Raw genomic sequence first — 27,377 nt, 5'->3', positions numbered from 1 at the left:
CACTGAGACTCGATACAAGGGCGTCTTCTTCCACTTCGCCACGCACATGTTTCTCAGTGTGTGTGTGTGTGAGAGAGAGAGAGAATGGGGGGAGATTGCAGCCTGGTTCAAACGGGAGGATAAGCTTTCATTTCTGTGAAATAAATGTTGATTTACTAGTTTACAAAAACATTCACAAAAGTGGGCTTCGTTTACTCATCAGAAGGGGCACAAATGCGTAGCGGTACTGCTGTGGGTTTGGACATGGGGTTCAAGTCCAGCTCAGTCTGTGTGGAGTTTGCGTGTCTTTCCTCCCACAGCCCAAAGATGTGTGTTTCAGGTCAACTGGTGACTCTAAATTGCTCTTAGTGTGTGTTACACTGCTCTGCTGTATAGAATGGATGAATGACTGTAAGGAGTTGGACAAAGCCACCTGCTAAAAGACATATTAGTTATCAATAATAGAGGTGGCAGTGTCCTGCTGACGATACTATGGGACACAACGAAACCCTTAGGTGGCCACTCACCCATGCTGTTGGTGGAGTTGCACCACATCAGGAGGCAGACGGTGCAGATCACGTTGAGGGCGCCGAAAAGTAGGATTCTCCAGGACTGAAAGCACACACACACACAACACGACGTCAAGTTGAGTCTCCACACAGCCTTGTACTGACCAGCAAAACCTGCACACTTACAACCCAAAGTCCTTCCCCCAATTGCCACCCAGAAACTTCAGTTTTCTCTTTAAGACCGAAATGAACTTTCGCCTCTTATTAAAAAGGGTCCATAAATCACCTTGAATAACACATTTTCATAAATTTATCAACAGTGAGCACACTTTTTTGGGTTCAAGTTTGCTGCAAATGCCACTGTGACTAGCCGTCATTTTTTATCTGAGCTCAACGTGACCCTTCATGCACTTTGAAATATACGATTACTGTAGTAGGCAGTATTATGACAGGAACTGCAGCCGCCTATGACAGGCAGAGAGCTGGGTGGGAGACGAGGGGTTAGAATGTATATGGGCCTGCAGCGTCCAGTGTCATGGCAACTATAGCCATTAAGGGGGGAGCAACTGAGGGAAGGGGTGGGCAGAGTGACCTTGCACATGTCACTAGAGGAAGTTTTCCTGCAGTATACCTCAAGCCACCTCCCACCCCATGCAGCAGATGGATGTAGGGGGTCACGTAGGTGGGCTAAGTTCTGGAGATGGTACAGAACTCCTGCATTGCTGCTCTGCTTGGTGGTGAACCCCCTGTAGCAAAAAAAAAAAAAGCCAAAGGGCTTCCTACAAGGTGTTGCTGCACACCCACTTGCAACATTTATCGACCTGTGCCGTCCTCCTTCAGGCCGAACGGCACACCTGCGCCCTCTCCGTTCGCCTTCCTCTCTCCTACCAGGAGCTGAGAAGTGCAGGTCCTCTGCTGTGAAACGAGCAATTAAGCCTGTCAATACAATCGGCATCGAGGTGGCAGGCAGAGCATGCAGGCTATTACTTCTAGGTCAGTGGGACCTCTGATCGGAGACCCTCCCTGCACTCTGCCGCTCTCCTGGTTGTCCTGAATGCAGCAAGAGCCAGGCTGCCGGCCACATCGGGACCAAGACCCTGACATATGGAAAGCTTGCTCACGCATCCTTTATCCAAAGGCTGCTAATCCCCGGCCCAGGCGAGGCCAAGCCAGGGGCCTCCTCTCCCAGTCACTCAGAGCGAGGAGGGGGAGGGGGTGCACTGGCAGATGGAAAGCACCCAGATAATTCCTAAAGAGGGAATTGAAGGGAGCATGGCCTCAGAGAGCTGGATGTACCTAACCAGCAGGGCAAGAAAGGATAGACACAAAAGGATCAGGCGAGACAGGCCACCGCCTCGACAAGAAGGTCCTCGGATGTGCAGAACCCGGGTCACAAATCCCTCTTAGCCAAGACAAGGAGATAAATCCACTTTCAAACTCTGGATGGATGCGTACCAACTGGCCCCACATTAACAGCACTGTCGCCCAAAACCTAAGACACGCCAAGTTCTAGAGAAGAATGAGGAACATGACCTGCTCCAACTCATCAGGCTCAGCGTCTCCAGCAACTCCCAAATCAAAGGTGGATCATTAGTGCTGCTGCCCGCTGACTCACCAGCAGCAGGTCAGTGGGATTTTGGGGGAGGGGAGGGGCGGGCTGTGCACTCAGTGGAACGGTGTCCACTCTCCCCCAACTGCCAACCGAGGCTGGGGACTCGGAGTGCTCTCAATGCTGCATTGCTGGGTTTGGCCGAGGTCACGTAAGAACGTTTCAGTGAGTCTGTCTCGAGAAGGACAGCAGGGAGACTGTCCAGCAGAGGAGCACTCCCCATACACTCCTGACAGACACATGCAAGACATTTACTAGTACATCAGGGTGTGTGGGTTTGTGATCATACACCCGTGTGATTTTCCATTTCATTCCTTTTTTGGTGTGATGCACCCAGACCGGGAGGGGGGGGCATTCTCCCTTTTCAATCAACGTTCCGTGAACTTCGGCGGCTCTTTAATCTACGCCCTGTAATCCCATCCTGGTTTGTTTGGTAAACCAGGGCTCCTGTGTAAGCCAAAAGTGGATTACATATCCTCCCCTGTACTGGGTCCCGTACTAATCCACAGTTCTATCACATCTCAGGCACCCCAAGCATTCATTACTGGCACAACCACCAAGTGTCAGAAAAGAGCAGAGACCTTGTCCACTTAAAATAATAATTAAAAATAAACATTTAAAAACATTTAACAACAGAAGCAGGGAGGGGGAGGTCAGGACATAGGCATTAACAGTAGATGAATAAACAGCTTAAGCTTTAAACCAATTAATAAAATATCAGAGTGAAGGAATGCACTAAAAACAGAAAACACAATAGCACTGGACAAAAAAAAACTGTGGGTAATGCCTTTCAGAGTGCAAGCAGCTGAAGAGGTCCCAACTCTAAACACACCTCAAAGGCAGAGGAGCGAGGCGATTAGGGCATTCCACACGACAGGGGAGCCCTGGAAAGTGGCTCCCCTTGTCAGCTTTCACATGTCAGACTCCATGAGTTTCGAGGTCTACTTACCCGCCTGTCTGAGGCCACCAGGCAGAACTCTTGTGCAAACTTGCCAAAGACAGACCTGTGCGACTTACGGAACGGATGAATTGTGCCCTGCACAAAAACACAAGCACCTTGTCACTGACACACACACACACACCACTGAGGACCACACAGATACAGCACTGCTCCATTCTTGAAGTCTTGTTTTACTGCAAAAACTTTAAGGATCACAGGAAATTTTAACCAATGCTTTTATTCTGTTCCTAAAAAACCAACAGCAGAAATATATGCCTTGAGTTTATATGAACAGAACAGATTTTTTTTCTCTAGGATAAATTAAATTACGTACAATGCAATTTAATATAACAATCACTTCAGTTGCAAATTTAAGTCAGTTTGAACAACTGGTCTATCAAACTACTAAAAAGTTTGACTTGGCAAATAATCCTATCCGGAGTTTATCTCCAAAATAAAATCTCAGCATGACTTCAACCGTTACACATCAGAAATTCTACGCATTTCCAAATCAAATACTACTACGCACAATGTAGCTGAACGAAGGCTTTAATGTTCTTATGCTTAACTTTAGAACTTCTATATTCATTTGCCAAACCCCTTCTTCTGTAAGTCTTAAGTTTATTGCACAACATTTACACAGTACATTGAAGAACGACTTAGCGGACTATTTCAATGTTTTGGTTTTAACCTGCACAACTCCGCCATCTAGTGTCCAGAAATAAAACTCCTCAAGCCTGGTTTGTTTATATTTTTAACTTTAAAAAATACAGTCCTATCAGATAGTTTGCATATAGCTATCTTAAACACCTCATCATGCAGATGATAAAATAATTATTTTTATAAATGAATTTACGTTAAGTTTTCCTCCAAAGCAACTTGCATGGTTAAGAAATTACAAATTTGTACAGCTGGGTAATTTTTACTCCATCAATTCAAGTTTAGTACCCCCACCAAAGGTACAACAAGAAGCTTTATTCAAATCTGTGTCCTCTGAGTGCCAGGTGACAGTTCTCACCACCGTTACACTTTTATACTTTTTATATACGCTTTTATAAGGTTTGAAGATGGCGAGGTCAATGGTGAACATGCAGGAAACGTCATAGTGAATTATCCCGAGAACTGTAATTAGCTGCTCAAGTTTACAGCAAAGTGTACACACTGACCAACACATAGGTGTCCGTTTCTTGTTTTTTCCGGTGCATGGGAGGATCTGAAAAATAAAAGCGACACAATGTCTCATTCCCCAGTAATTCACTCCTTGCCCAGATGATATACCTGAAAGAATATGTAAACTAAGGGAAAATTAAAATTTGTCCTCACGGCGTCTTTCTACTATGTCCACTCCCCAGTCCCCTGATAATCTGTGTGTAATGCACTGATCTGGATACCAAAAGAGCTACTATTATTTCTTACTGGAAAGACTAATCTGTTTCAAGATGTATGCACACATATTTAAAAATAACCTAAAGCACACACTACGCAAACACATTATTCTAATGTTTATAAAGACCATCCTCTTTATTAAAGTAGTTGTTTGTATGATCATTAAGACTCTACTTCAGTAGTGTCAAACTAGAAAATGGACACAAACACACTGGGTGGTTCATCAATAATTGGACTGAGTACTTTACTAGAAAACAGTTGTGCAGCTTCAATGACGACGATAAGTATTAAGACAGGAGAAAGGAACTCCTGTCGGCTGGCAGGGCGGTATGGTGGCACACTGAGTAGCACTGCTGTCTCACAGTGCCTGCGTGGTGAGAGGACATAGGTTTGATCCACACTCGGCCTGTGTGAAGCTTGCATGTTCTCCCCATATCTGCATGCATTTCCTCAGTTACCGAGAGTCTTTGATAAAATCATTTTTCATCCTGCGGAGCACCAGCGTGCGTGTTGGTTCCGGCTTGTGAGCACACCTGAGAGCATTGGTGTTGGGGCTGTCGGCGTTCACTGCGATACCGGGGTATTACCGTTGTTCCGTCGCGACGTTAACTGTTGGCGTTGAGAGTTCTTCATTTCGAATACTGACTGGTGTTGACACTCGGTGCCACTGCTGACGGCCCAAACTTGAACCTTTTCATCTCAGTGGAACACAGCGCTGTGTTTGTGAGTTTCTTTCCAACCCAACACTTCATGAACAAAGCTTAATTGAGCTCATTATTAAAATATTCCCACAATTCCAAAACGGTGAAGACTCACCTTGTTTCAATAGTGTTAGGTTTCATTGGAGAAATATCTGTAAATAACGACCATATCACGTCTTAGCTTTCTCATTTAAGGATGAATAATGCGCCAGTCACTAATTCTCGAGACTTGAACCTGTAGTTAGATTCCAAGTGCTGTTGAAACGCAATTGTTGCTAATTATGTTTGTCTGACACTTTTTTCCAAAACCACTTACAATGTTAAGCTACCTATAATTCTTCACCCAGTCATACAACTTCACATTTTTTACTATAGCAATTGGGGAAAGTACATGGTTATTACAATTGAACACGGAAATTGAACCTGCAACCTTCGGGTCCAAGGGACTAGCGCTGCTGTCTCACAGAGCCAGGGTGGTGCGAGAGGACGTGGGTTCGATCCCCGCTCAGTCTGTGTGGACTTTGCACGTTTTCCCCATGTCTGTGTGGGTTTCCTCCGGGTGCTCTGGTTTCCTCCCACACTCCAAAGACACGCTGTTCAGGTTCCCCCATAGTGTGTGAGTGACAGAGAGATAGTGTGTGTGTTCCACTGATGTATGGACGAGTGACCCAGTGGAAGTAGTGTATCTAGCAGTGTAAGTCACCACGGTGAATAAGGTGTGTGGGCTCATAATACTACATAGAGTTTGTTGGAAGTCACTTTGGTTAACGTAAGACTTTAAAGTTTAAGTAAACTTGACGCGCCAATCAATCACAATGAAGATAAAAACGCAAGTATCTACTATCTACATCATGATGTTGTTTACGTCTAACTACATGATTCTAGCCTTAATTTATTAGCTGTCTGGGGGAATATTCCTAAACAGTTACTAGTTTCAGAATAAAAACGAGGTAATTTTTGTCCACTTGACTTCTGAACTTCTCTTCATGATAAATTTTCTGCCGGCACTCAGCTCGTCGACGTCGTCGGTCGAGACGTTACCGTTACGTTTAGTCGACTCGAGGTTAACAGAAACGCTAAGACTAGCTGGCTAACCTTAAACATGTCAGAAGACACCGATAAAAGCGGAGATAAAATGAAACGTGGTGTTAAGCATGGTATAAATCCGTGGGTAATTAAAGAAGCGCTTCCTACGAAAGGAAAGCTACTCTGGCAGGAGCTAAGCTACTAGCGCCAAAGGCGGCCCTACCCGGCTCTTTGATGTTGATGATGTCCACGGACACCATCATGTCAGGCTTGTCCAAAGGGCCCACTTTCCTCTCCGTCACCCCAGAAGGGACGACGTCGGGTTTCGGCCCCAGTTTCCTGGGATAATAGTCCCCAGCAGTGTGGTAAGGCATCACCAGCGGAGACGTGGACGAACCGTCCAGCGCCATTTTGGACGTCCGCTGCCCGACGATGTCCGGCTACGGCACCTGTGGAGGGACAAACGGTGCGGAGCAGAGTGGAGGACGGGGTTCAAGGAGGGACAAACAGTGCGGCGGCGACAAAGGCGGGGTGGAAAAAGGTGCTCGTGAAACAAACTCCTGTTGGCGTATACGATGCTATATCATACAATAAAATTCCACTATCAGAGTTCTCTGAAATTTGTTTCACACCGTAGCAGCTCTACCCTGATTCACAGATTCCCCCGTTTTGTACTCAAACTCTCAACAGTCCATAAAAGCTAACAATAGAAACACCCTTTTAATCTCAGTTAGTGTTTGTAAAAACCTAGGATATCATGCCATGGCCATCCTAAATTAAATATTCTGTAACTCTTTTTATCACTTTCTTAACTTTAATTGACTTCTAGCCAGGGACAACAGCGGCACAGCAAGTAGCGCAGGTGTCTAATGCCGGTCCACTGCGACCCTAAATGGCCTTCCGCGTTTGATTGTCCTGCAATGGACAGGCATCCTGTCCACAGTGTCCCCTGTCCTCTGCCCTGGATTATTATTGGCAGTCTGCTGTGATTTTGCTTGAATTTGTCACTTTTCGAGAGAAGGAAATCTCAGTACGGGCAGTCCCCGGATTACAAACGAGTTCCATTCCTCAGTCTGTTTTTAAGTCGGATTTTGATGTAAGTCAGAACAGTTGGGTTCGGTTTGTGTCTAACGTCAGTTAGTCAAATGTTTGTCTTACTATAGCCTATAGTATATTGTGTACCTTTCTATGCATAAAAAAAAAAACATTGAAGAAACACATCTGGATACACAAACACATATTTAATATAACAACACAGTAATAATAATGCAATGTAATATCATCTCCCTGCACTGGTTTCCTATAGCTGCCCGAATCAAATTCAAAACCCTGGATACTGTGTACAAATTCATCAATCGAACTGCTCCCGGCTATTTACAGGATTTGATCAACCGGTACACCCCACCCAGGCCCCTTTGCTCATCTGCTTCTGCTCGCTTGGTGGTCCCGCGCACGAAAGGCAAAGCTCGGAGGTTCTCGGTTCTGGGTCCGTTGTGGTGGAATGACCTTCCCCTGTCACTCAGAACTGCAGAAACTTTGTCTGTTTTCAAGAAGGGAATGAAAACCCACCTTTTCCAGATCCACTTCGCCTAAGATCTCTTCAGATTGTCTATGGTGTAACTGTTCATGCATCGTAACTCCAGAAGCATGCCCAGATACAACCTTTATTCAGCCGTTACTCTGGTATTGTACTGCGCATTTGTGTATCTTATAATATTTAATTTAAAAAAAAAAAAAATTGGTGTGGGTATCGGGATTTGTCTGTCCTGTGTCTTATGCACCTACTTGAACGATGAACCTCGGCACAGCAAGTGGTAGGTAACAACTAGGTTTGCTTGAGACTTTCATGTCTGCAGCTATGTTTCTTTCTCTTAATGTAATGCATAAATTGTACTTTTGCTGAGATGTACTCGCTTTGGACAAAAGGGTCTGCTCAATGAATACATGTAAACATAAATGTAATATAATAATGATAAAAATAATAGTAACTACAGTATTTGCAATAGAGAGAAAGACATAGAAAGAGATAATAATAAATGTTACTATAGTATTTATCATAGAAAGAGAGGAGGAGGGGGAGAGAGAATGTGTGTTTAGGTATGAAAAACATTAAAGAAACTTTAATGGTTACTTTTCCAGTGTTCGTTGGCGTTTCACCTTTTTCCGATCGCTTTATTATTTCCACTTAAGTTTGAGTCGTGATCGTTTCCCTTTCCTTTGATCCATCACTATTTCACTTGCATCACATCTACCCTTTGGTGCCATGGATAGGAGGGTAAAAACAAAAAAATTAAAGCCAAATACAATAACACATGAGACTGTTAACAGCAGCACGGTCCATGTCATACTGAGCGGGCAGGAGACTGAGGTAGATGTGTGGACCCATTTGTGGGATTTTTATTGTTGGTACACAAGGGAGCAGCTGAGATTCGTGGTCGGGGACAGGCGTGGGTTGGTCGATACACAAACTTAGGTGTTGGGGAGAATCCGATGTCGTAGTCAAGGAGGTGATGCAAGTGTCGGGAGCTGTGGATGTCAGGAGCAGGAACGAGGGAATGAGGGAGTGAGGAGAACGAAGGACTTGGAAAGATGGGTAAGTTGTCGTGGGTTCACTCGAGAGCTCTGGAGAGACGGGTTTCTGAAATGAGATTCCACTACCAGGGTGTGCAGGTGCGGCTTCGTCATATCCCATTGCTCTGATTTCTGGTAGGTAGGGATGTTTGGGGCAAGGTCGTGGGCATGACAGTCCAACTGAAAAGGACAAGGTCTTTGTCTTACCTTGGGCTCACGTGCCCCAACCAAGAGCCAACAAACTCCTGTATACACTCAATGTTTTGATGCGCTTTGCAAAGTAGCGCCCGTTTGTTATTACGAATCATTGTATGTAACTCAAATTTTTAATATAGTAGGCTTTGGAGGGGGGGTTCGTAACTATGGGTTGTACATAAGTGAGACGTTCGTAACCGGGGCCTGCCTGCACTGATAGGACACTGGATAAATTAAGGTAATAATTAGCTTAACCAAGTGTCCACAAGCAGGGTACACTGGAAACCCTGATTCATTACAATCCTCAGTAACAAGCCAAAGATTTTATTTCTGGTTTCATGGAACTCATACTGTATGTGCTGCATTTAAATATTAGCAAACTGATACTTTTACTTTCAGTGTTCAGCACCTTACAATGATTTAACAGTTGACACTGCTGGTTAATTCTTATTGTGTCAGTTCAGGGTAGATCGTCAAAGGAACAACAGAAGGGATCCCAATCTTGGTCCTTTAACGGAAAGCCAACTGCCACACTGTTGCCAATATCCAGACGGAATCAATTAATATTCATGGACTAATTTCTTCAAGATGTAACTTCTCTATGAATTATAGTTTGATACACAACACCTCACCAAAAGACAAATGACGTAAGGAATGATGTTTCATGGGATTTGTTACATAACAGTTGGGTGAGCGGTCTGGAATGGTCAAGACTTAACAAATTTTGTAACATTACTTAAAAGATTCTCTCCCTAGTTTATAGTTTAGAAGACAGCTTTGCTTTCTGGTCAAGATCTAAGGGACCATCTGAAAACTCCCAGTAATACACATCACACTGCCTCATGAGAGATGGGACTTTGTTTAAACAGCGTGGTAAGCCAGACCTACAGTCGCCTGATCCAGTCCCTCTCCCCTCACCTCAAGCCATTATCATGCAGAGCTTCCCTCCGCCAGAGCAATGGCACGAATCTCCCCTTCCCTTCTGTCCAGGATGCAGCTGCACTTTCCCAAAAGACCTCAGCCACAGAAATAACTACCCACTGAAGTTCCACCCACAACACTATTGAGAACGAAGCCTGCAAACAAAGCTTGAAGACCAAGTGTTGAACGTTTCGCCTTGTCAATCACTGGCCACGAGGAGGAATCCAGGTTTGCGTGACATGCCAGCGCAAGTCAGCTAGCGACAGCTTCTCACGCAAGCTTTATCTGGAAGTAGGAGGAGCTCGTTTTCCCAGAGGCACGCAAACACACACAGAGCAAAAAGTACAAAAAGGTGTCGTAGCGCACCTGCTGTACAAACCGAGTCTGCCTGAGAATAAGAGGATAGAATTCACTGTACATTTCCAACACGGATAAAGATAAGCGCCCAGAAATTCAAGCCAGGATGGAAAAGGCAAATCAGATGAAAGAGGAAGAGAAAGTCTTCAGGTACAAAGGCATCCTGTACCCCATACTGAGGTGTCCAGAAGAGAATCTGAAAGCTTATGAAAGTTTTGAAGCCAGGCCAGATGATATCATGTTGGTGGCCTACCCAAAGTGTGGTGAGTATGTCACTGCCCATGAAATAGTTCTGTTGGGTAGGGGGTTGTTAAGAAAGACTTGCACCAGCTGACACACACTTCTCGGTCTTTCTTTTTGTCTGTTGTTCATGCTGCCGTGCTTAACTGCTGGAACAGTAAAGAAAATCCATTAAGGGAATGAAAATGTATGATGCATGGATATTGAGAACTGTATGAGCCAGGGGATTCAAGATATGTAAGAAGGGAAACTGCATAGCAGCTCAGTCTACGTGTTCGACTCATCGGTTAGATGTGTAGTGTCTTGGTGAGATGACCAAAGAGACCCCAACAATATTGTTAGTGGAACAACTAAGGTTCAGCGCTTAACTCCAAGGGTTGTTCCGTGTACCTGAACCAGCAACACTCCGCACTGGTGTTTCTCCCACAACTCTTTACCAGGGTTCAACTGGATGGTGGGTGTGATGCTGAAGATCATGGCTGCTGCCAAAGCTGGGAATAAAGAAATCAAAGACAGCCTTGTGCCAATTTTAGAGTTCTTTGACCCAGAGAAGCAGAAGGTGAGTGCAACTCCAGGAAAACCACAAAAAGTGGGAGTGTCCTTTTGCCATTGTTCTGCATGGTGGAACCAGCGCAGTAATGACTCAGCACTTAAGTTACACACCATTTGCACCATCTCACTGCAGCCCTACTTCTCCTGCCTTTTTGGCATCAGCAAGCAGCCAGTCACTTAGGTTGATGGCAGAGGGTTCACAGTTGACCAGATTCATGCTTTGCCAACCTCATAAATTAAGGCCTTTGAATAGAATAAGTAAATTGGAGTTTGCATGACCACAGTGAATCCCTTCAGCTTCGGTGTGTTACAGACTAACCCCGTCCAAAACGCTGTGATGGTCACAGGAGGAGAGTGCCCCAGGCAACAGTTCTTAGCGCAGTGTTACTCCACTCAAGTGACTTTCACTGTTTTGCCTTCTAGTCTCTGAGCGAAGTTCCATCTCCAAGGTTACTTGGAACACACATGCACCCCGACAACATCCCGCCGTCGTTCGCTGCCCAGAAAACCAAGGTTTGTGTGCACCATTCCTGCATTTCTGTATGGGCTCCAGTACTTGATTTTGCCCTATTTTGCTTTATTTTCACAGTTGTGGTTTTATGTAACCTGAGGACAGGGTGACAAAAATTAGATGTAGTTTTCCTTTCTAAGGGTTTTTATCCAGGAGGGTGTGGTGGTGCAGTGGGTTGGACTGGATCCTGCTCTTTGGTGGGTCTGGGGTTCAAGTCCTGCTTGGGGTGCCTTGTGATGGACTGGTGTCCTGTCCCGGGGGTGCCCCCTCCAGCCTTGTACCCTGTGTTGCCGGGTTAGGCTCTGGCTCCCCGTGTGTGTGTGTGTGTGTGTGTGTGTTTAGCCAATTTGACATCCTGGCCACATAAGTATTGTCCTTGTTATGTAAGAGATTGAGTGTTTTCTGTACAAACAAAGCCTGCAGCAAAGAGCATTGCTAGGAGAAATGTGACCATTAGAAATGGAGAAGTCGAGGGTTCGAATTGCTTTGAAGAAAACTTCTACCAAGTAATTAAACGGTCCAAATGAAATAATTCCGGCACTAATCCTTCTAAGGTGGTTAACATAGCACCTTGAACTTTACCTCGTTTTTCAATGTATTCTAACATATGTGCTTTTAATCACTCCTCAGATTTTGGTTATTTTCCGAAATCCCAAAGACACCATGGTGTCCTACTACCACTTTACCAACTCCAATCCCGTGCTGCCCACTGCCGAATCCTGGGACAAGTTCTACGAGGAGTTTATGCGTGGAGACGGTATGTCGGTGCAGTGTGCTGATGTACACGCAGGGGTGATTTCTACAGCTGCACTGGGAACTTCAGAACACGTCTGACAGCCGAATGCTGCGTAATGGTGTGCTTCATCATCCTTTTTGAAATTTTTGAAAACACAGCTTCATTCTGAAATTCAGAAGGCAGGAAATAACAAAATGGTTGCATAAATCCTATTTTTGTATGCTTGCTATGTGCTTTAGTGGAAATCGTGCACTGTTTCAACATTAAGATGGGTGTTGGTTGGAGCTGTGATTCTGAAAGCACTTTAGCAACTGCATAATTTAGTTATGGAAACAATTTTGAAAAACTATCTCACAAATATGTTGCCTTCTGTTTTTAAGATTTTTTTTAGAATGAAGAGAATAAAACAGGGCTACAAAATAGATCACAACATACTCAACAAGAAATCATGAATATTGTGTATGTTTTATTTTCCGTCATTCTACAGTATCATTAACTTCAATGCTGCGTCATGTTAACAAAAGAGAAGAAATTAAAAAAAATAAGTTAAATAAAAATCTTGCAGGAAATTTGTAATTCATTGAAGCATTATCTAATGTTTTTGAATAAATCAAGGGATTGAACTGAATTAGTAAACTTCAATTGTGATGTAGTGATTGATGTTACAAAAAATTTATGATCACAGTTCTATGTTCGTAAGTTGAAGTAACAGTGTCCGTCATTCATGTTTGCCTCTCTCTGCTTTCCTGTCAACAGTGCCTTGGGGTTCCTACTTTGACAATGCTCTGGCTTGGGAGAAACGCATGGATGACCCCGATGTGATGATTGTGACCTTCGAGGAGATGAAGAGGGTAACTTCTGCTGAAAGGCAGACTTTGGCTGTTGAGTTTCATAGCTGCTTTGCAGAGTGCAGCCACGCCACTCCAGGATGAGCTCCAACCCTTTGTAGATCATCGTGTTAGTAGCAAGACCTCTGATAGCATCAGAGGTTTCTCTATCTCTAATCTGAATGTGGAATGACTGGTTTCAACTTAGGGAAACATTTGTTGGTTTCAACGAACCTAACTTCATGCATTAACAACAGCATTATCAGATATGTTAGATGTTTTCCAGATCATTAACAGCTTTTTGTGTGACTACGATCTATAAGGACATTTTGCCCCTTCATTATTCCACCATATCCAGGATTTGACTGAAGGGATTCGACGGATCTCCAACTTCTTTGGCTTCACCTTGAGTGAAGAGCAGGTCCAGACCATCTCCCAGGAGAGCATGTTCAATGCCATGAAGGATGGCAACAAGGAAAAATATGGGAAGATAATTAACGTAATCTTCAGGAAAGGTACAGCTGGAAAATTCTCTATATAGGATTCAGCTCCCATTACATTTAGTTGACACTTTTCTCCAAAGTGATTTACAAGGTTAAGGTTACAATTATTTACTCATTTATACAGCTGGGTAATATTACTGGCGCAAGATACGACAAGCACCTTGCTTAAGAGTCCCATAGTCAGAAGTGGGAATCAAACCTGCAACCTTTGGATCTAAAGGCAGTAGCGCAAGCCATTACACTACCAGCTCTCCTGTTAATACTATACTTTATACCCAAAGATCTGCTTGTGCTTGTTAACATCTGTCTGAAGATGATTCAATTCCCCCATATAAGATGGGCACCATATTTTCATATCTTGCAACACACAGGGGTGTGTCTGGTCTTGGCAGTGGCCAGGATGGGCTAGAAGACTTACATTTCTCCATTATTACTAATTTACTGAAGACTAATTGACTAAAAGAAAAAAATTTGGTGATACCAAACTGAAAATGGACTTTTGGCTGGAAAATAATTACTCAGAATTTAGTACAACAAAAACAAACTCAAATATACTGCCAAGTCTAAATGCCTCCCATAACACTCTGAAACTCAAACATTGCATGAGTAAGCACTTCCGTGACTTGAGAGTTTGGGAATGTCCGTCTTGCACTGCTCCATGCGGTAGGACCAGCGCAACAATGACTCAGCGCTCAGGTTACACACCAGTCGTACCATCTCACCGTAGTCCTACTCCTCCTGCTATTTGGCCTCAGCAAGCAGCCAGTAACTCAGGTTCCTGCAACGCCAGAGGGCGTTGAAGATCCTCCGTGACCTTGTCGTGAGGCGCAACTTTCTGCTTTAAGCACAGCGAATCCCACCACTTTCATTGTGTTACAGACTTTCCCTGGGTGGCATGTTGGCACAGCGAGTAGCGCTGCTGTCTCAAAGTGCCTCGGTGGTGGGAGAGGACGTGGGTTTGATCCCTGCTCAGTCTGTGTGGAGTTTGCATGTTCTCCCTGTGTCTGCCTGGGTTTCCTCTGGGTGCTCTGGTTTCTTCCCACAGTCCAAAGACCTGCTGTTCAGGTCCCCCATAGGGTGTGTGAGTGACAGAGAGAGAGAGAGAGAGTGTGTGTGTCTTCTACTGATGAGTGACCCATTGTAAGTAGTGTATCTAGCAGTGTAAGTCACCTTGGTGAATAAGGTGTGTGGGCTCATAACACTACATAGAGTTCATTGGAAGTCACTTTGGAGAAAAGTGTCTGATAAATAAGTAAATGTAATGCTGTGATGGTCTCAGGAGGAGAGTGCCCCAGGCAACAGTTCTTACTGCAGTGTTACTCCACTCAAGTGACTTTCACTCTTTTGCCTTCTAGTCTCTGAGCGAAGTTCCATCTCCAAGGTTACTTGGAACACACATGCACCCCGACAACATCCCGCCGTCTTTCGCTGCCCAGAAAACCAAGGTCTGTGTGCACCGTTCCTGCATTTCTATGGACTCCAGTACTTGATTTTGCCCTATTTTGCTTTATTTTCACAGTTGTGGTTTTATGTAACCTGAGGACAGGGTGACAAAAATTAGGTGTAGTTTTCCTTTCCAAGGGTTTTTATCCAGCTTGACATCCTGGCCACACAAGTATTGTCCTTGTTATGTAAGAGATTGAGTGTTTTCTGTACAAACAAAGCCTGCAGCAAAGAGCATTGCTAGGAGAAATGTGACCATTAGAAATGGAGAAGTCGAGGGTTCGAATTGCTTTGAAGAAAACTTCTACCAAGTAATTAAACGGTCCAAATGAAATAATTCCGGCACTAATCCTTCTAAGGTGGTTAACATAGCACCTTGAGCTTTACCTCGTTTTTCAATGTATTCTAACATATGTGCTTTTAATCACTCCTCAGATTTTGGTTATTTTCCGAAATCCCAAAGACACCATGGTGTCCTACTACCACTTTACCAACTCCAGTCCCATGCTGCCCACTGCCGAATCCTGGGACAAGTTCTACGAGGAGTTTATGCGTGGAGACGGTATGTCGGTGCAGTAAAATGCAGACAGAAGAGTTCTCTACGTATAGAAAATACATCATTTGAATGTTGTGCAATGCAAAGCTTCCTCATCCTTTCTGAAACTTCTGGATCGGCAGCTTCATTCTGAAATTAAAAAGGCAGGAAATAACGAAATGGCTGCGTAAATCCTATTTTTGTATGTTTGCTATGTGCTTTAGTGGAAATTGTGCACTTTAGCAACTGTATAATTTAGTTATGCAAACAATTTTGAAAAACTATCTAACAAATGTATTGCCTTCTGTTTTTAAGTTTTTTTTGTTAGAATGAAGAGAATCAAACAGGGCTACAAAATCGATCACGACATACTCAATAGGAAATCGTGAACATTGTGTGTATTTTATTTTCCGGCATTCTACAGTATCATTAATTTCAATGCTGCTTCATGTTAACAAACAATAAGAAATAAAAAAAGAAGTTAAATAAAAATCTTGCAGCAAATTTTTAATTAATTGAAGCACTGTCTAATGTTTTTAACCTGCATTTTGAATAAATCGGGGGATTAAATTCAATTAGTAAACTTCAATTGTGATGTAGTGCTTGGTCTTACAAAGAATTTATGATCACAGTTCTGTGTTCGTAAGTTGAACTAAAAGTGTCCTTCATTCATGTTCGCCTCTCTCTGCTTTCCTCTCGACAGTGTGTTTGGGTTCTTACTTTGACCATGCTCTGGCTTGGGAGAAACGCATGGATGACCCCAATGTGATGATTGTGACCTTTGAGGAGATGAAGAGGGTAATTTCTGCTGAAAGGCAGACTTTGGCTGTTGAGTTTCATAGCTGCTTTGCAGAGTGCAGCCACGCCACTCCAGGATGAGCTCCAACCCTTTGTAGATCATCGTGTTAGTAGCAAGACCTCTGATAGCATCAGAGGTTTCTCTATCTCTAATCTGAATGTGGAATGACTGGTTTCAACTTAGGGAAACATTTGTTGGTTTCAACGAACCTAACATCATGCATTAACAACAGCATTATCAGATATGTTAGATGTTTTCCAGATCATTAACAGCTTTTTGTGTGACTACGATCTATAAGGACATTTTTGCCCCCTCATCATTCCACCATATTCAGGATTTGACTGAAGGGATTCGACAGATCTCCAACTTCTTTGGCTTCACCTTGAGTGAAGAGCAGGTCCAGACCATCTCCCAGGAGAGCATGTTCACCACCATGAAGGACGGCAGCAAGGATAAATATGGGAAGATGGTTAACGTCATCTTCAGGAAAGGTACAGCTGGGAAATTGTCTACATAGGATGCAGCTTGGGGTGGGCATGGTGGTGCAGTGGGTTGGACCAGGTCCTGCTCTCAGGTGGGTTTGGGGTTCAAGTCCCACTTAGGGTGCCTTGTAATGGACTTGTGCCCTGTCCTGGGTGTGTTCCCTCCCCCTCCAGTCCTTCACCCTGTGTTGCCAGGTTAGGCTTTGGCTCCCTGCAACCCCAGATGGGACAAACAGTTCAGACAATGTGTGTGTGTGTGTGTGTGGATGCAGCTCCCATTACATTTAGTTGACACTTTTCTCCAAAGTGACTTCCAATGTTAAGGTTACAATTATTTACTCATTTATACAGCTGGGTAATATTACTAGAGCAATTTAGGGGAAGCACATTGCTTAAGGGTCCCATAGCCAGAAGTGGGAATCAAACCTGCAACCTTTGGATCTAAAGGCAGTAGCGCAAGCCATTACACTACCAGCTCTCCTGTTAATACTATACTTTATACCCAAAGACCTGCTTGTGCTTGTTAACATCTGTCTGAAGATGATTCAATTCCCCCATATAAGATGGGCACCATGTTTTCATATCTTGCAACACACAGGGGTGTGTCTGGTCTTGGCAGTGGCCAGGATGAGCTAGAAGACTTACACACACACACACACACACACACACACACACACACACACACACACACACACACACACTTTCTGAACCGCTTGTCCCATACGGGGTCACGGAAGCCTAACCTGGCAACTTAGGGCGTAAGGCTGGAGGGGACACACTCAGGACAGGACACCAGTCCATCACAAGGCACCCCAAGCAGGACTTGAACCCCAGATCAACCGGAGAGCAGGACGCAGACCAACCCACTGCACCACCGTGCCACTGCACCCCCTCCTGAAAATGGACTTTTGGCTGTAAAATAATTACTTGGAATTTAATGCAACAAAACAAACTCAAATCTACTGCCAAGTCTAAATACCTCCCATAACACTCTGAAACTCAATTTAAAACTCCACTGTCCAAAACACAAAATTATTTAATTTCCAAAGTCCAGATTTTACAAAGAAATTTTTAATTGGTGAACTGGGCACACCTAGTGCTCATTTCCCCTTAATGATAAATTCCAGGTGTGGCTGTCAAATCCTTTGAATGGAGGTGTGAAAAGCTCCTGTCCACCACAATTATTTTTATCATTTTTTTTTTTTTTTTTTTTTTTTTTTTTTTTTTTTTTAGAATTGTATCATCATATAAATGATTTAGAATGGGCTGTTTGTGGTTTAGTTCCTTCTGAAGATAGAATGTGAATCTTTTCTCATTTGGGAAATGTAGTTCAGTGTGACCTGGTCAGCGGGAGTACTGTGATTTGTACAACGGTATCATGCTTTCTGCATGTTGATGCTTTTACTCCAGGTGAGGTCGGGGACTGGAAGAACCATTTCAGCGAGAGCCAGAGCCAGGAGATGGATGTGGAGTTTGAGAAGCGCCTGGCCGGCACCAAGCTGGGGGCCCTGTTGAAATACGACACGTACTGCAAGTAGAGTAACTTCTAGACAGCGGCTCAGTGGCAGCACAACCGTGGTGATGGAGTGAGAAAAGGGAAGAACTTTAATGAAGACCAGCCTCAATGAAGGAGCAGAAGTTGGAAGAGCTGAGAAGAATACAAAAAACATGAGACCTCATATGCATAACTGCAAAAATTAAGGAAATACACACACATTTTCAGAACCGCTCGTCGCGGGGGACCAGAGCCTACCCGGCAACACAAGGCGTAAGGGACACACCCAGGACGGGACGCCAGTCCATCGCAAGGCACCCCAAGCAGGACTCAAACCCCAGACCCACTGGAGAGCAGGACTGTGGTCCAACCCACTGCGTCACCGCACCCCCTAAGGAAATACTATTAGTAAAAATGACAATGCATTGTTGTGTTGCAAAAGGACACAACCACTGCCCTCAGCTGAAATTACTTCTACCCCAGTCACAATTAATGAAGTGTCAGTAATAAAGACATCCCTCCATTTATTTTTGGGATACGTGCTTATTTTAACTTCTAGCTTCTATCTAAAGTGAAGTGACAAATAAAAATTCTTGAAGACAACAAAAACTTTTTGAGCTGCTGTCAAAAATTTCAATTGTGAAAATATTCATCATCTTTCAAATTGCTTTAGTTCCATTTTCGTTTTGTTCTTGCTTTGTTTCCGTTTCTGTTCTCACTTGCACCACTAAAATTATCCACCGCAAGACAGAAGCTGTAGAGGGTGCTGAACCTCCAGGCAAACCAAAGCGAGCTCAGGGCTCACCTGTCTAAATACAGCAAGGCTTTATGTCCACTTGGCGACATTTATAATTGCTCCTCTGAGCCATTACTGCTCGTTGTTCTTGAAATCTCGCCGTTACATAACAAGCCTGTGGTGGTACGTGCTTTGGCCGAATGTACGTAACATGGTGCACGCAGTTCTACCTCTCACTGCGTCTGGACGCTGCTCCAGTGAAAGTACATCAGAAATGGAGGTGTCGCTTCAACTGATCTCTTCGGTACATGTGTAAATGTTCATGCTCTATAACTTTGAAATCTTAACTTGTGAATGACAGAGAAACCTTCACGCAGCGACTCGTGTGATGAACGTTGGTTCATATGGTGGAAAGAAATAAACTAACTGTACTTGAGTCACATGTATGCATCTAAATGTCTCTTTCTGCTAATGTAATGAACACATTGTATTTTCTATGAGATAGGGAAAAGCATCTGCTAAATAAATACATGTGAATGTAATATTGGCTTCCATAGAGAGAAATTTTAGATAACAGATGCTTGTTTTTTCTGATTGCTTTTTTTTAATTAAAAAAAGGGAGAAAGGGGGGGCATGGTGGCGCAGTGAGTTGGACCGGGTCCTGCTGTCCAGTGGGTCTGGGGTTTGAGTCCCGCTTGGGGTGCCTTGCGACGGACTGGTTCCGCACCCAGGCATCCTCGGTGTCCCCTTTTATGCTCCCTTCTATCAGGAAACGGCAGGTGTCACCGATGAGGTGGGTGTGCAGGTCGTGACAGTTCCCCCCCCCCCCCCCCCCGAGGGCCTAGAAGGAGGGGCTGGATGCTCCGGGTGGTCCCTGTGAAAGAGAGCTATCAGCTCAGGGTCAAGAAATCAGTAGGGGCCACCCATGAACGTTCCTCCGGGCCATACCCCTCCCAATCAACCAGATACTTCAGCCGACCCCTCTGTCTGCAAGAGTCCAGCATGGCCCGGACCCTGTAGGTGTTGTCACCATCCAGAGGCAACGGAGGGGAGGGTGCGGTGTTTCCTGGTGGCTGGTGTAGAGACACTCCCACTGGCTTCAACAGGGAGACATGGAACGTGGGATGTACTCGGAGGTCAGGAGGCAACAGGAGGCGGTAAGTGACCGGTGTGACCCTGCGTAGGACCTTGAAAGGGCCAATGTATCGGGGTCTGAGTTTTTTCGAAGGAGTCTTTAGATTCAAATCCCTAGTAGAAAGCCATACCCTTTGACCTGGAACGAAGGTGAGGGTACGGCGGTGTCGATCGGCTTGGCGTTCGTATCTCTCCGCACTGTGGAGCAGGTGGTCCCGGACTGTTCTCCACACACAAGCGCTCTCGCTGTGCCAGGTTTCCACGGCTGGGACCGGACTCTCAGGGGTTTCTCTGGGAAATAGAACAGGTTGGTAACCTAAAATACATTGGAAGGGTGAGATCCCTGTGGAAGCATGTTGGGCGGAGTTGTGGGCATACTCGGCCCACGCCATGTAATGGGCCCATTGGTGCGGCTGCTGGGAACAATAGGCTCGGAGGTGCCGTGCTATATCCTGGTGCGGTCGTTCTACTTTGCCGTTGGCCCGCGGGTGGTACCCCGAGGTAAGGCTAACTTTTACTCCAAGCCGCCTCCAGAAGGCCTTCCACACCCGGGAAGTAAACTGGGGTCCTCTATCTGAAACGATATCTTCTGGGAGCCCGTACAGCTTAAAAACTTGTTCGAAAAGGATTTCCGCGACCTCCAAAGCAGTGGGTAACTTAGGAAGAGGGACCAGTCTGCAGGCCTTGGAGAAGCGGTCTACAACAGAGAGTATCACTGTCTTACCCTCGGAGACTGGGAGGTCAACCAGAAAGTCCAGGGTCACATGGTCCAGGGTCTGGTCGGCATAGGCAAGGGTTCCAGGAGGCCCGCGACCTTCTCGGGCAGGGTTCGGGTCTGGGTGCAGATAGCGCAGGCCTGCACAAAGTCTCGGGCGTCGTCTGACACGGAATGCCACCAGAAACGTCCCTGCAACAGAGAAAGGGTGCGCCGGATCCCTGGATGTCCCGCTTCTGGGCTTTCATGCGCCCATTTCATCACTGTCGCACAGAGTGTACTGGGCACATAAACGCGTTCAGCAGGTTTGCCGGGAGGTTCAGGCTAACGGGCCTGAGCTTCTTGTATGTCCTGAAGCAGTTGCCAGTGGATCGGGCCAACCACACACCCCTTGGGTAGAATCCCCTCTGGATTAGGGGGCAGATGATCGGGGTCGTGCAGCCGGGATAGGGCATCGGCTTTCAAGTTCTTGGAACCTGGGCAATATGACACGGTAAAATTGAATCTGGTAAAGAATAATGCCCACCGGTCCTGACGGGAGTTTAATCTCTTAACGGTTTCAAGATATTCAAGGTTTCTATGGTCGGTTAGCACCAGAAAGGGATGGACAGCTCCTTCCAACCAATGACGCCACTCTTCTAGAGCGAGTTTAATAGCAAGGAGTTCCCGATTTCCTTTGTCATAGTTACACTCGGCCGGAGTCATCTTTCGGGAGAAGAATGCACAAGGGTATAACTTCGGCGGATCCCCTTGTCTCAGAGAGGACAGCCCCCACTCCTACCCACGATGCATCTACCTCCACCACGAAGGCTAAGGACGGGTCAGGCTGTCTCAGCACCGGAGCAGAGGTGAGCCGGGACTTCAGTTCCTGGAAGGCCATCTCTGCCTCCGCTCCCCAGGGGAGTCATTGTTCCTTGCTGGAGGTCAGTGCCGTAAGGGGAGCGGCCATGGTGCTTAAGTTGCTGATAAAACGGTGATAAAAGTTGGCAAATCCAAGAAAGCATTGGAGAGCCCTTACCGTGGTGTGTTGTGGCCAGGACGTCACCGCGCTGACTTTCTGGGGGTCCACGGAGACTCCTTCCTGGCTCAGGATGTAACCCAAGAACAAGATCTGGCACTTGTGGAACTCACATTTTTCTCCCTTGACGTACAGATGGTGCTGCAAGAGTCGCCGGAGGACAGCCCGCACCTGCTGGATATGTTGCTCTCAGGTTCTGGAGTAAATCAGGATATCATCTAGATAAGGTATTACACAGTGCTTAATGAAGTCACCCAACACATGGTTCAGGAATGCCTGGAAGACTGAGGGAGCATTTACTAGGCCAAAAGGCATGACCCTGTACTCATAATGACCAAGCGTAGTGGGAAAAGCTGTCTTCCACTCATCCCCCTCACGGATCCGGATCAGATTATACGCGCTACGAAGGTCTAACTTCGAGAACCAGGTGGAGCCATGAATGTCTTCCAATGCGGAAGTGATCAACGGTAAGGGATGGGGGTACTTGACCGTTATCGTGTTTAATCCCCGATAGTCGATGCATGGTCTCAAGCCCCCGTCCTTCTTGCTAATAAAGAAAAACCCCGCTGCTGCAGGGGAAGTAGAAGGTCGAATCAGACTGGACACGAGGGCCTCTTTGATGTACTCTTGCATTGCCTGTTGTTCTGGTAACAACAGGGGATGTACCTGACCCCGAGGCAGCGTGGTACCTGGTAGAAGGTCAATTGCACAGTCCCAGGGCCATTGCGGAGGTAGTTCTGCAGCGTGGGTCTTACTGAACACCTCGCATAGGTCTTCGTATTCCGGGGTATCTCCGGCAGGGGAAGGCCCTGTACCCCTTCTATAGAGGTAGCCCGACACAGGAGTGAGAGGCAGGACGAGTGACAGGTGTCTCCCCACGCAACCAGTTCATTGGTGCTCCATCGGAAGACTAGGTCGTGGCGGGTCAACCAGGGATAACCTGAAATAATTGGGGTATCTGGAGCTCGAATCAAAAAAAAGGTCAGTGTTTTGTGGTGACAAGCCCCGGTCTCGAGTAGGAGAGGGATGGTCCGTGTGTCAACTACCCCTGACCCCAAGGGCTGACCGTCTAGTGCCTTCACTCGCAGGGTGACCTCACATGTTTTTAGGGGAACATGGTGTGCCCTGGCAAAGCCCAGGTCCATGAAACAGCCCGCTGCTTCTGAATCGATTAAAGCACTTGCTTGTACCCGAGTTCCTTCCCAAGCAATGCTCACGGGTAATCTTAATTGTCCCCGATGATCCCCCAAACTCACCTTTGGGTTCTTGGAGCTCCCCTGGGGGGGTCGGACTGGACAGGTGGCACGGAGATGCTCCGGGGATTCGCAATAGAGGCACAAATTCCCCACCACCCACCTTCTCCGCTCCAAGTCGACTTGGCCCCACCTGCATGGGTTTGGGTTCCTCCTCCGACCTGGACGCTGGAAGGCTAGTCTGACCTCCCCAGGACCGCCGAGACCGGCCAAGGTCATCTTCTCCCCTGTAGGTGAGTTCATCTTGTATTCGGGGGTTCAGCCCCTTGCAAAAACAGGTGAGAAGGGCCACGGAGTTCCACCCACTCTTGGCCGCAAGAGGAAGGAATTCTAGCGCATACTCAGCCACACTTCTATCTCCCTGGGTGAGACACATGAGACGATTACCTGCTGCGCGCCCTGCGTCAGGGTGGTCAAAAAAAAATAAATAAAAAATCGCAGCTCAGCAGGAGTCGCGGGTGCTGTCTCGGTGGTGGGTTGGATAACACCTCCTGCTTTTTGAGCCTGTATCTGTCGCTCTACCGTCTCTTCACTGCGCTTCAGCGACTGGTCGTGAGCTCCCAAGAGTGCGCCTTGTGCTGCAAGTGCGGTGCGCATCTGTATGAACTCTGCTGAGTCCTGGTTCGGGGCGGAACCTTCTGTCATGGTTGCGCTGAACTAAGGACGGACTCAAGTGCAGAAGAAAGTGATACGAAGTTTAATAAATCCAAATCGTAATCCAAACTCAAGTCATGGGACAGGCGTGGGTCAGGCGATCGGTGAACATTATACAGAGGACAAAACAAAGAGCATGGTCAAGAAAGGCAAAGGCAAAACGAAGTTCCGCACCCAGACATCCTCGGTGTCCCCTTTTATGCTCGCTTCCATCAGGAAACGGCAGGTGTCGCCGATGAGCTGGGTGCGCAGGTCGTGACTGTTGCACACATTCTGCCAGGTTACTCAATGGTATGTAAAATATGTAAATAGAAGCATCATTATGAATGACTGGTATTCTTTAGGTGTGTAATTGTGCTTCGTTTCATGACAATGTCAATGAATTAGAAACAGGAATTTTATGTATTTGGTTTCCCTGTCATTGTGAGAGCACCACCACTTTCATCAACCTCTGACCCATCTACTTCTATCACAAATGGCAACGCAGGATCAGCGTCCTTCGGAATTTGGTCAGTGGTAAAACGATGCTTGAGGTCCGCAAAAGCCTTAATGGCTTCGAGAGTAAAGGTCAGTTGCTTAGGCACTCCTCGTAACAATGCAGTCAACGGGGCTGCAAGGGAACTAAAGCTCCCTATAAACCACCTGTAGAAGTTAGAAAATCCTAGGAATGTTTGCAGGTCTTAGACTGTCTCAGGTTGCGGCCAAGACATGACTGTATAAACCTTTTCTGGGTCTATTGTTACCCCATTGGGCCCAAGAATGAACTCCAAAAACTCTGCTGAATCATAATGAAATCGGCACTTCTACCTCCCTTGGGGGGGGGCACAGCGGGTTTGTGTGTGTGTGTGTGTGTGTGTGTGTGTGTGTGTGTGTGTGTGTGTGTGCGCGCCTCACTTGAGTATTGTACTGTGCTATATTCCTTAGAGAAGTACATTCAAGATCATTACAGCACATTGGCCTTGGATTACCAGTGACCTGAAGGGTTTGCTGAACCAAAAAAGGAGAGCTTTCAGGTCTGGTGACAAGGACGAGATGAGAAGGATACAGTGCCAACTGAAGGTGGCACTGAGGAAGTGTAAAGACTCTTATAGACAAAAGCTGGAGAATAAACTCCAGCTGAACAACATGAGGGATGTGTGGAGGGGCATGAAGCAGATCACAGGATATAACATCAAAGATCGCCAGCAGGACGGCAGCCTGGACAGAGCTAATGAGCTGAATTTGTTCTTTAACAGGTTCAGCACTGGACCCCCTGCTGGCCCTCCCCACACCGGACCAGTCTTCACACCCTCTTTGTCACCCTCTAATGCCTTGCATCGTACCCACTCCCACCCCCCACAGTGTACGTCTGACCACAACCCCCCAACTCCAACCCCTATGAATGTGACCATCGGTCAGGTGAGAAGACAGCTGGAGAGACTCCATCAAGGCAAGGCGGCAGGCCCGGATCACATCAGCCCCCGGGTCCTGAGGTCCTGTGCAGCCCAGCTGTCTGGCATCCTGCAACACATCTTCAACCTGAGTCTGTTGCAGGAAAGGATTCCTGTACTATGGAAGACATCGTGTTTAGTACCGGTGCCAAAGATAGCCATCCCATCTGGCCCCAGTGACTTCAGACCAGTTGCCCTAACGTCACATGTTATGAAGGTACTGGAGAGACTGGTGCTGATACAGCTGAGACCACAGGTAAAACCTAGTCTGGACCCTCTTCAGTTTGCCTATTGGCCCCATGTGGGTGTGGATGATGCCGTCGCCTATCTGCTGCATCGAGCTCATTCACACTTGGATGGTAGTGGCAGCACTGTGAGGATCATGTTTTTTGACTTCTCCAGTGCCTTTAATACCATCCAACCTCTTTTGTTGAGTGAGAAGCTGCTGGGGATGGGTGTCAGTGCATCTACGGTCTCCTGGATCTCTGACTATCTGTCAGACAGGCCTCAGTTTGTACGGCTGGGGAGCTTCCTGTCTGATGTTTTGGTTAGCAACACAGGAGCGCCACAGGGAACTGTTCTGTCACCATTCCTGTTCGCTCTGTACACCTCTGATTTTCAGTATGATACTGAATCATGCCATTTGCAGAAGTTCTCTGATGACTCTGCAGTGGTGGGGTGTATTAGAGATGGACAGGAGTTGGAGTATAGGCACCCGGTGGATAACTTTGTGGAGTGGTGCAGCAGGAATCATCTGCTCCTAAATGTCAAGAAGACCAAGGAGATGGTCGTCGACTTTAGGAAGACAAGAACTGCAGTCAGACCCATAAAGATCCTGGGGGAGGAGGTTGAGACTGTTCAGAAATACAAGTATTTAGGTGTCCACTTGAACAGCAGTCTGGACTGGAGGGACCACACTGATGCTGTGTACAAGAAGGGAATGAGCAGACTCTGTTTTCTGAGGAAGCTCAGATCTTTCAATGTGTGCAGCAAGATGCTGGAGATCTTCTACCAGTCTGTTGTTGCGAGCGCCATCTACTTTGCCATGGTCTGCTGGGGGAGCAGCATCAATGCCAGAGATGCAGGCAGGGTGAACAAGCTCATCCGTAAGGCCAGCAGCATCATTGGACAGAACATGGAGACGTTTGAGTCGGTGAGGAATAGGAGGTCACTGAACAAACTGCTCTCCATCATGGACACTCCTTCCCACCCACTGCACAGCACGCTGCAGAGACAGCGAAGCTCATTTTCTAAAAGACTCATTCAGCTCCGCTGCCGTAAAGAACGGTTCAGGAAATCATTTCTATTATTCGCAATAACTTTGTACAACAGCTCACCTCTGTGTGACAGATGAACTATTCAGCACTATTGTTAGTTCATCTTGTTACTGATTATATTACTGTTTTGTACAGCTTGCACTTTACTGTTGCACTACATACTGTTTTAATTTATTTAATATACTTTTTATTCTTTTATTTTTCCAACAGTATACATAATTGCACATATATTTTTATCTTGTATTTTTAACTTGTATTTTTCCACTTGTTTTATATGTTTTTTAAATATATATTGCAAGTATTTATCTGACTTGTGTTCTGCTGCTGTAACATAATAATTTCCCTTGTGGGATCAATAAAGTATATCTATCTATCTACCTATTACATGACACCTCACCAAAAGACAAATGACGTAAGGAATGATGTTTCATGGGATTTGTTACATAACAGTTGGGTCAGCTGTCTGGAATGGTCAAAACTTAGCGAATGCCGTAACATTACTTAAAAGCTACTCTCCCTAGTTCATAGTTTAGAAGGCAGCATTGCTTTCTGGTCAAGATCTAAGGGACCATCTGAAAACTCCCAGTAATACGCATCACACTGCCTCATGAGAGATGGAACTTTGTTTGAACAGCGTGGTAAGGCAGACCACCGCACTCAGACTGACCTACAGTCGCCTGATCCAGTCCCTCTCCCCTCACCTCAAGCCATTATCATGCAGAGCTTCCCTCCGCCAGAGCAACGGCACGAATCCCCCCCCTTCCTTTCTGCCCAGGAATGCAGCTGCACTTTCCCAAAAGACCTCAGCCACAGAACTAACCACCCACTGAAGTTCCACCCACA

The 27,377-nt window shown here is 46.0% G+C and overlaps 2 protein-coding genes across 3 annotated transcripts in view; one reads left to right on the top strand and one right to left on the bottom strand.

Annotated features, from left to right (window-relative positions):
• Positions 1 to 6,576, bottom strand: part of slc30a6 (solute carrier family 30 member 6) — a 42,951-nt gene extending 36,375 nt beyond the window's left edge. Inside the window, exons 1-4 of one of the 2 annotated variants that reach the window (XM_029250927.1) lie at positions 6,374 to 6,576; positions 4,204 to 4,250; positions 3,047 to 3,133; positions 507 to 591 (exon numbers count right to left, since the gene is read on the bottom strand). In XM_029250927.1, the coding sequence (XP_029106760.1) occupies positions 507 to 591; positions 3,047 to 3,133; positions 4,204 to 4,250; positions 6,374 to 6,560 (406 nt within the window). In that variant the 5' untranslated portion in view covers positions 6,561 to 6,576. Of the gene's footprint in view, positions 1 to 506; positions 592 to 1,119; positions 1,622 to 3,046; positions 3,134 to 4,203; positions 4,251 to 6,373 lie in introns of those variants that run through there. The other variant, XM_018749493.2, reaches the window with a different exon arrangement.
• Positions 6,577 to 10,172: 3,596 nt separating this feature from the next.
• LOC108932763 (sulfotransferase 6B1-like) lies at positions 10,173 to 18,588 on the top strand. Its single transcript, XM_029250804.1, has 7 exons — positions 10,173 to 10,457; positions 10,875 to 10,993; positions 11,410 to 11,499; positions 12,128 to 12,254; positions 12,990 to 13,084; positions 13,419 to 13,575; positions 18,233 to 18,588. Exons 1-7 carry the CDS (start codon positions 10,301 to 10,303, stop codon positions 18,358 to 18,360), a joined length of 873 nt encoding a protein of 290 aa, XP_029106637.1. The 5' UTR covers positions 10,173 to 10,300; the 3' UTR covers positions 18,361 to 18,588.
• Positions 18,589 to 27,377: the final 8,789 nt, after the last annotated feature.

Source organism: Scleropages formosus, chromosome 4 (assembly GCF_900964775.1).
Source record: "Scleropages formosus chromosome 4, fSclFor1.1, whole genome shotgun sequence".
NCBI lineage: Eukaryota > Metazoa > Chordata > Actinopteri > Osteoglossiformes > Osteoglossidae > Scleropages > Scleropages formosus.
The sequence above is the reverse complement of the archived record's forward strand: the minus strand, read 5'-3'. Positions and strand labels throughout refer to the sequence as shown.

What these genes read in the sequence shown, in the direction of transcription:
- LOC108932763 (XM_029250804.1), top strand. Translation starts at nt 10,301, where the DNA reads ATGGAAAAGGCAAATCAGATGAAAGAGGAAGAGAAAGTCTTCAGGTAC. An exon ending in TTGACCCAGAGAAGCAGAAG is followed by an intron (nt 10,994 to 11,409) that starts GTGAGTGCAACT and finishes TTTGCCTTCTAG; the next exon opens with TCTCTGAGCGAAGTTCCATC. An exon ending in CCTTCGAGGAGATGAAGAGG is followed by an intron (nt 13,085 to 13,418) that starts GTAACTTCTGCT and finishes CACCATATCCAG; the next exon opens with GATTTGACTGAAGGGATTCG.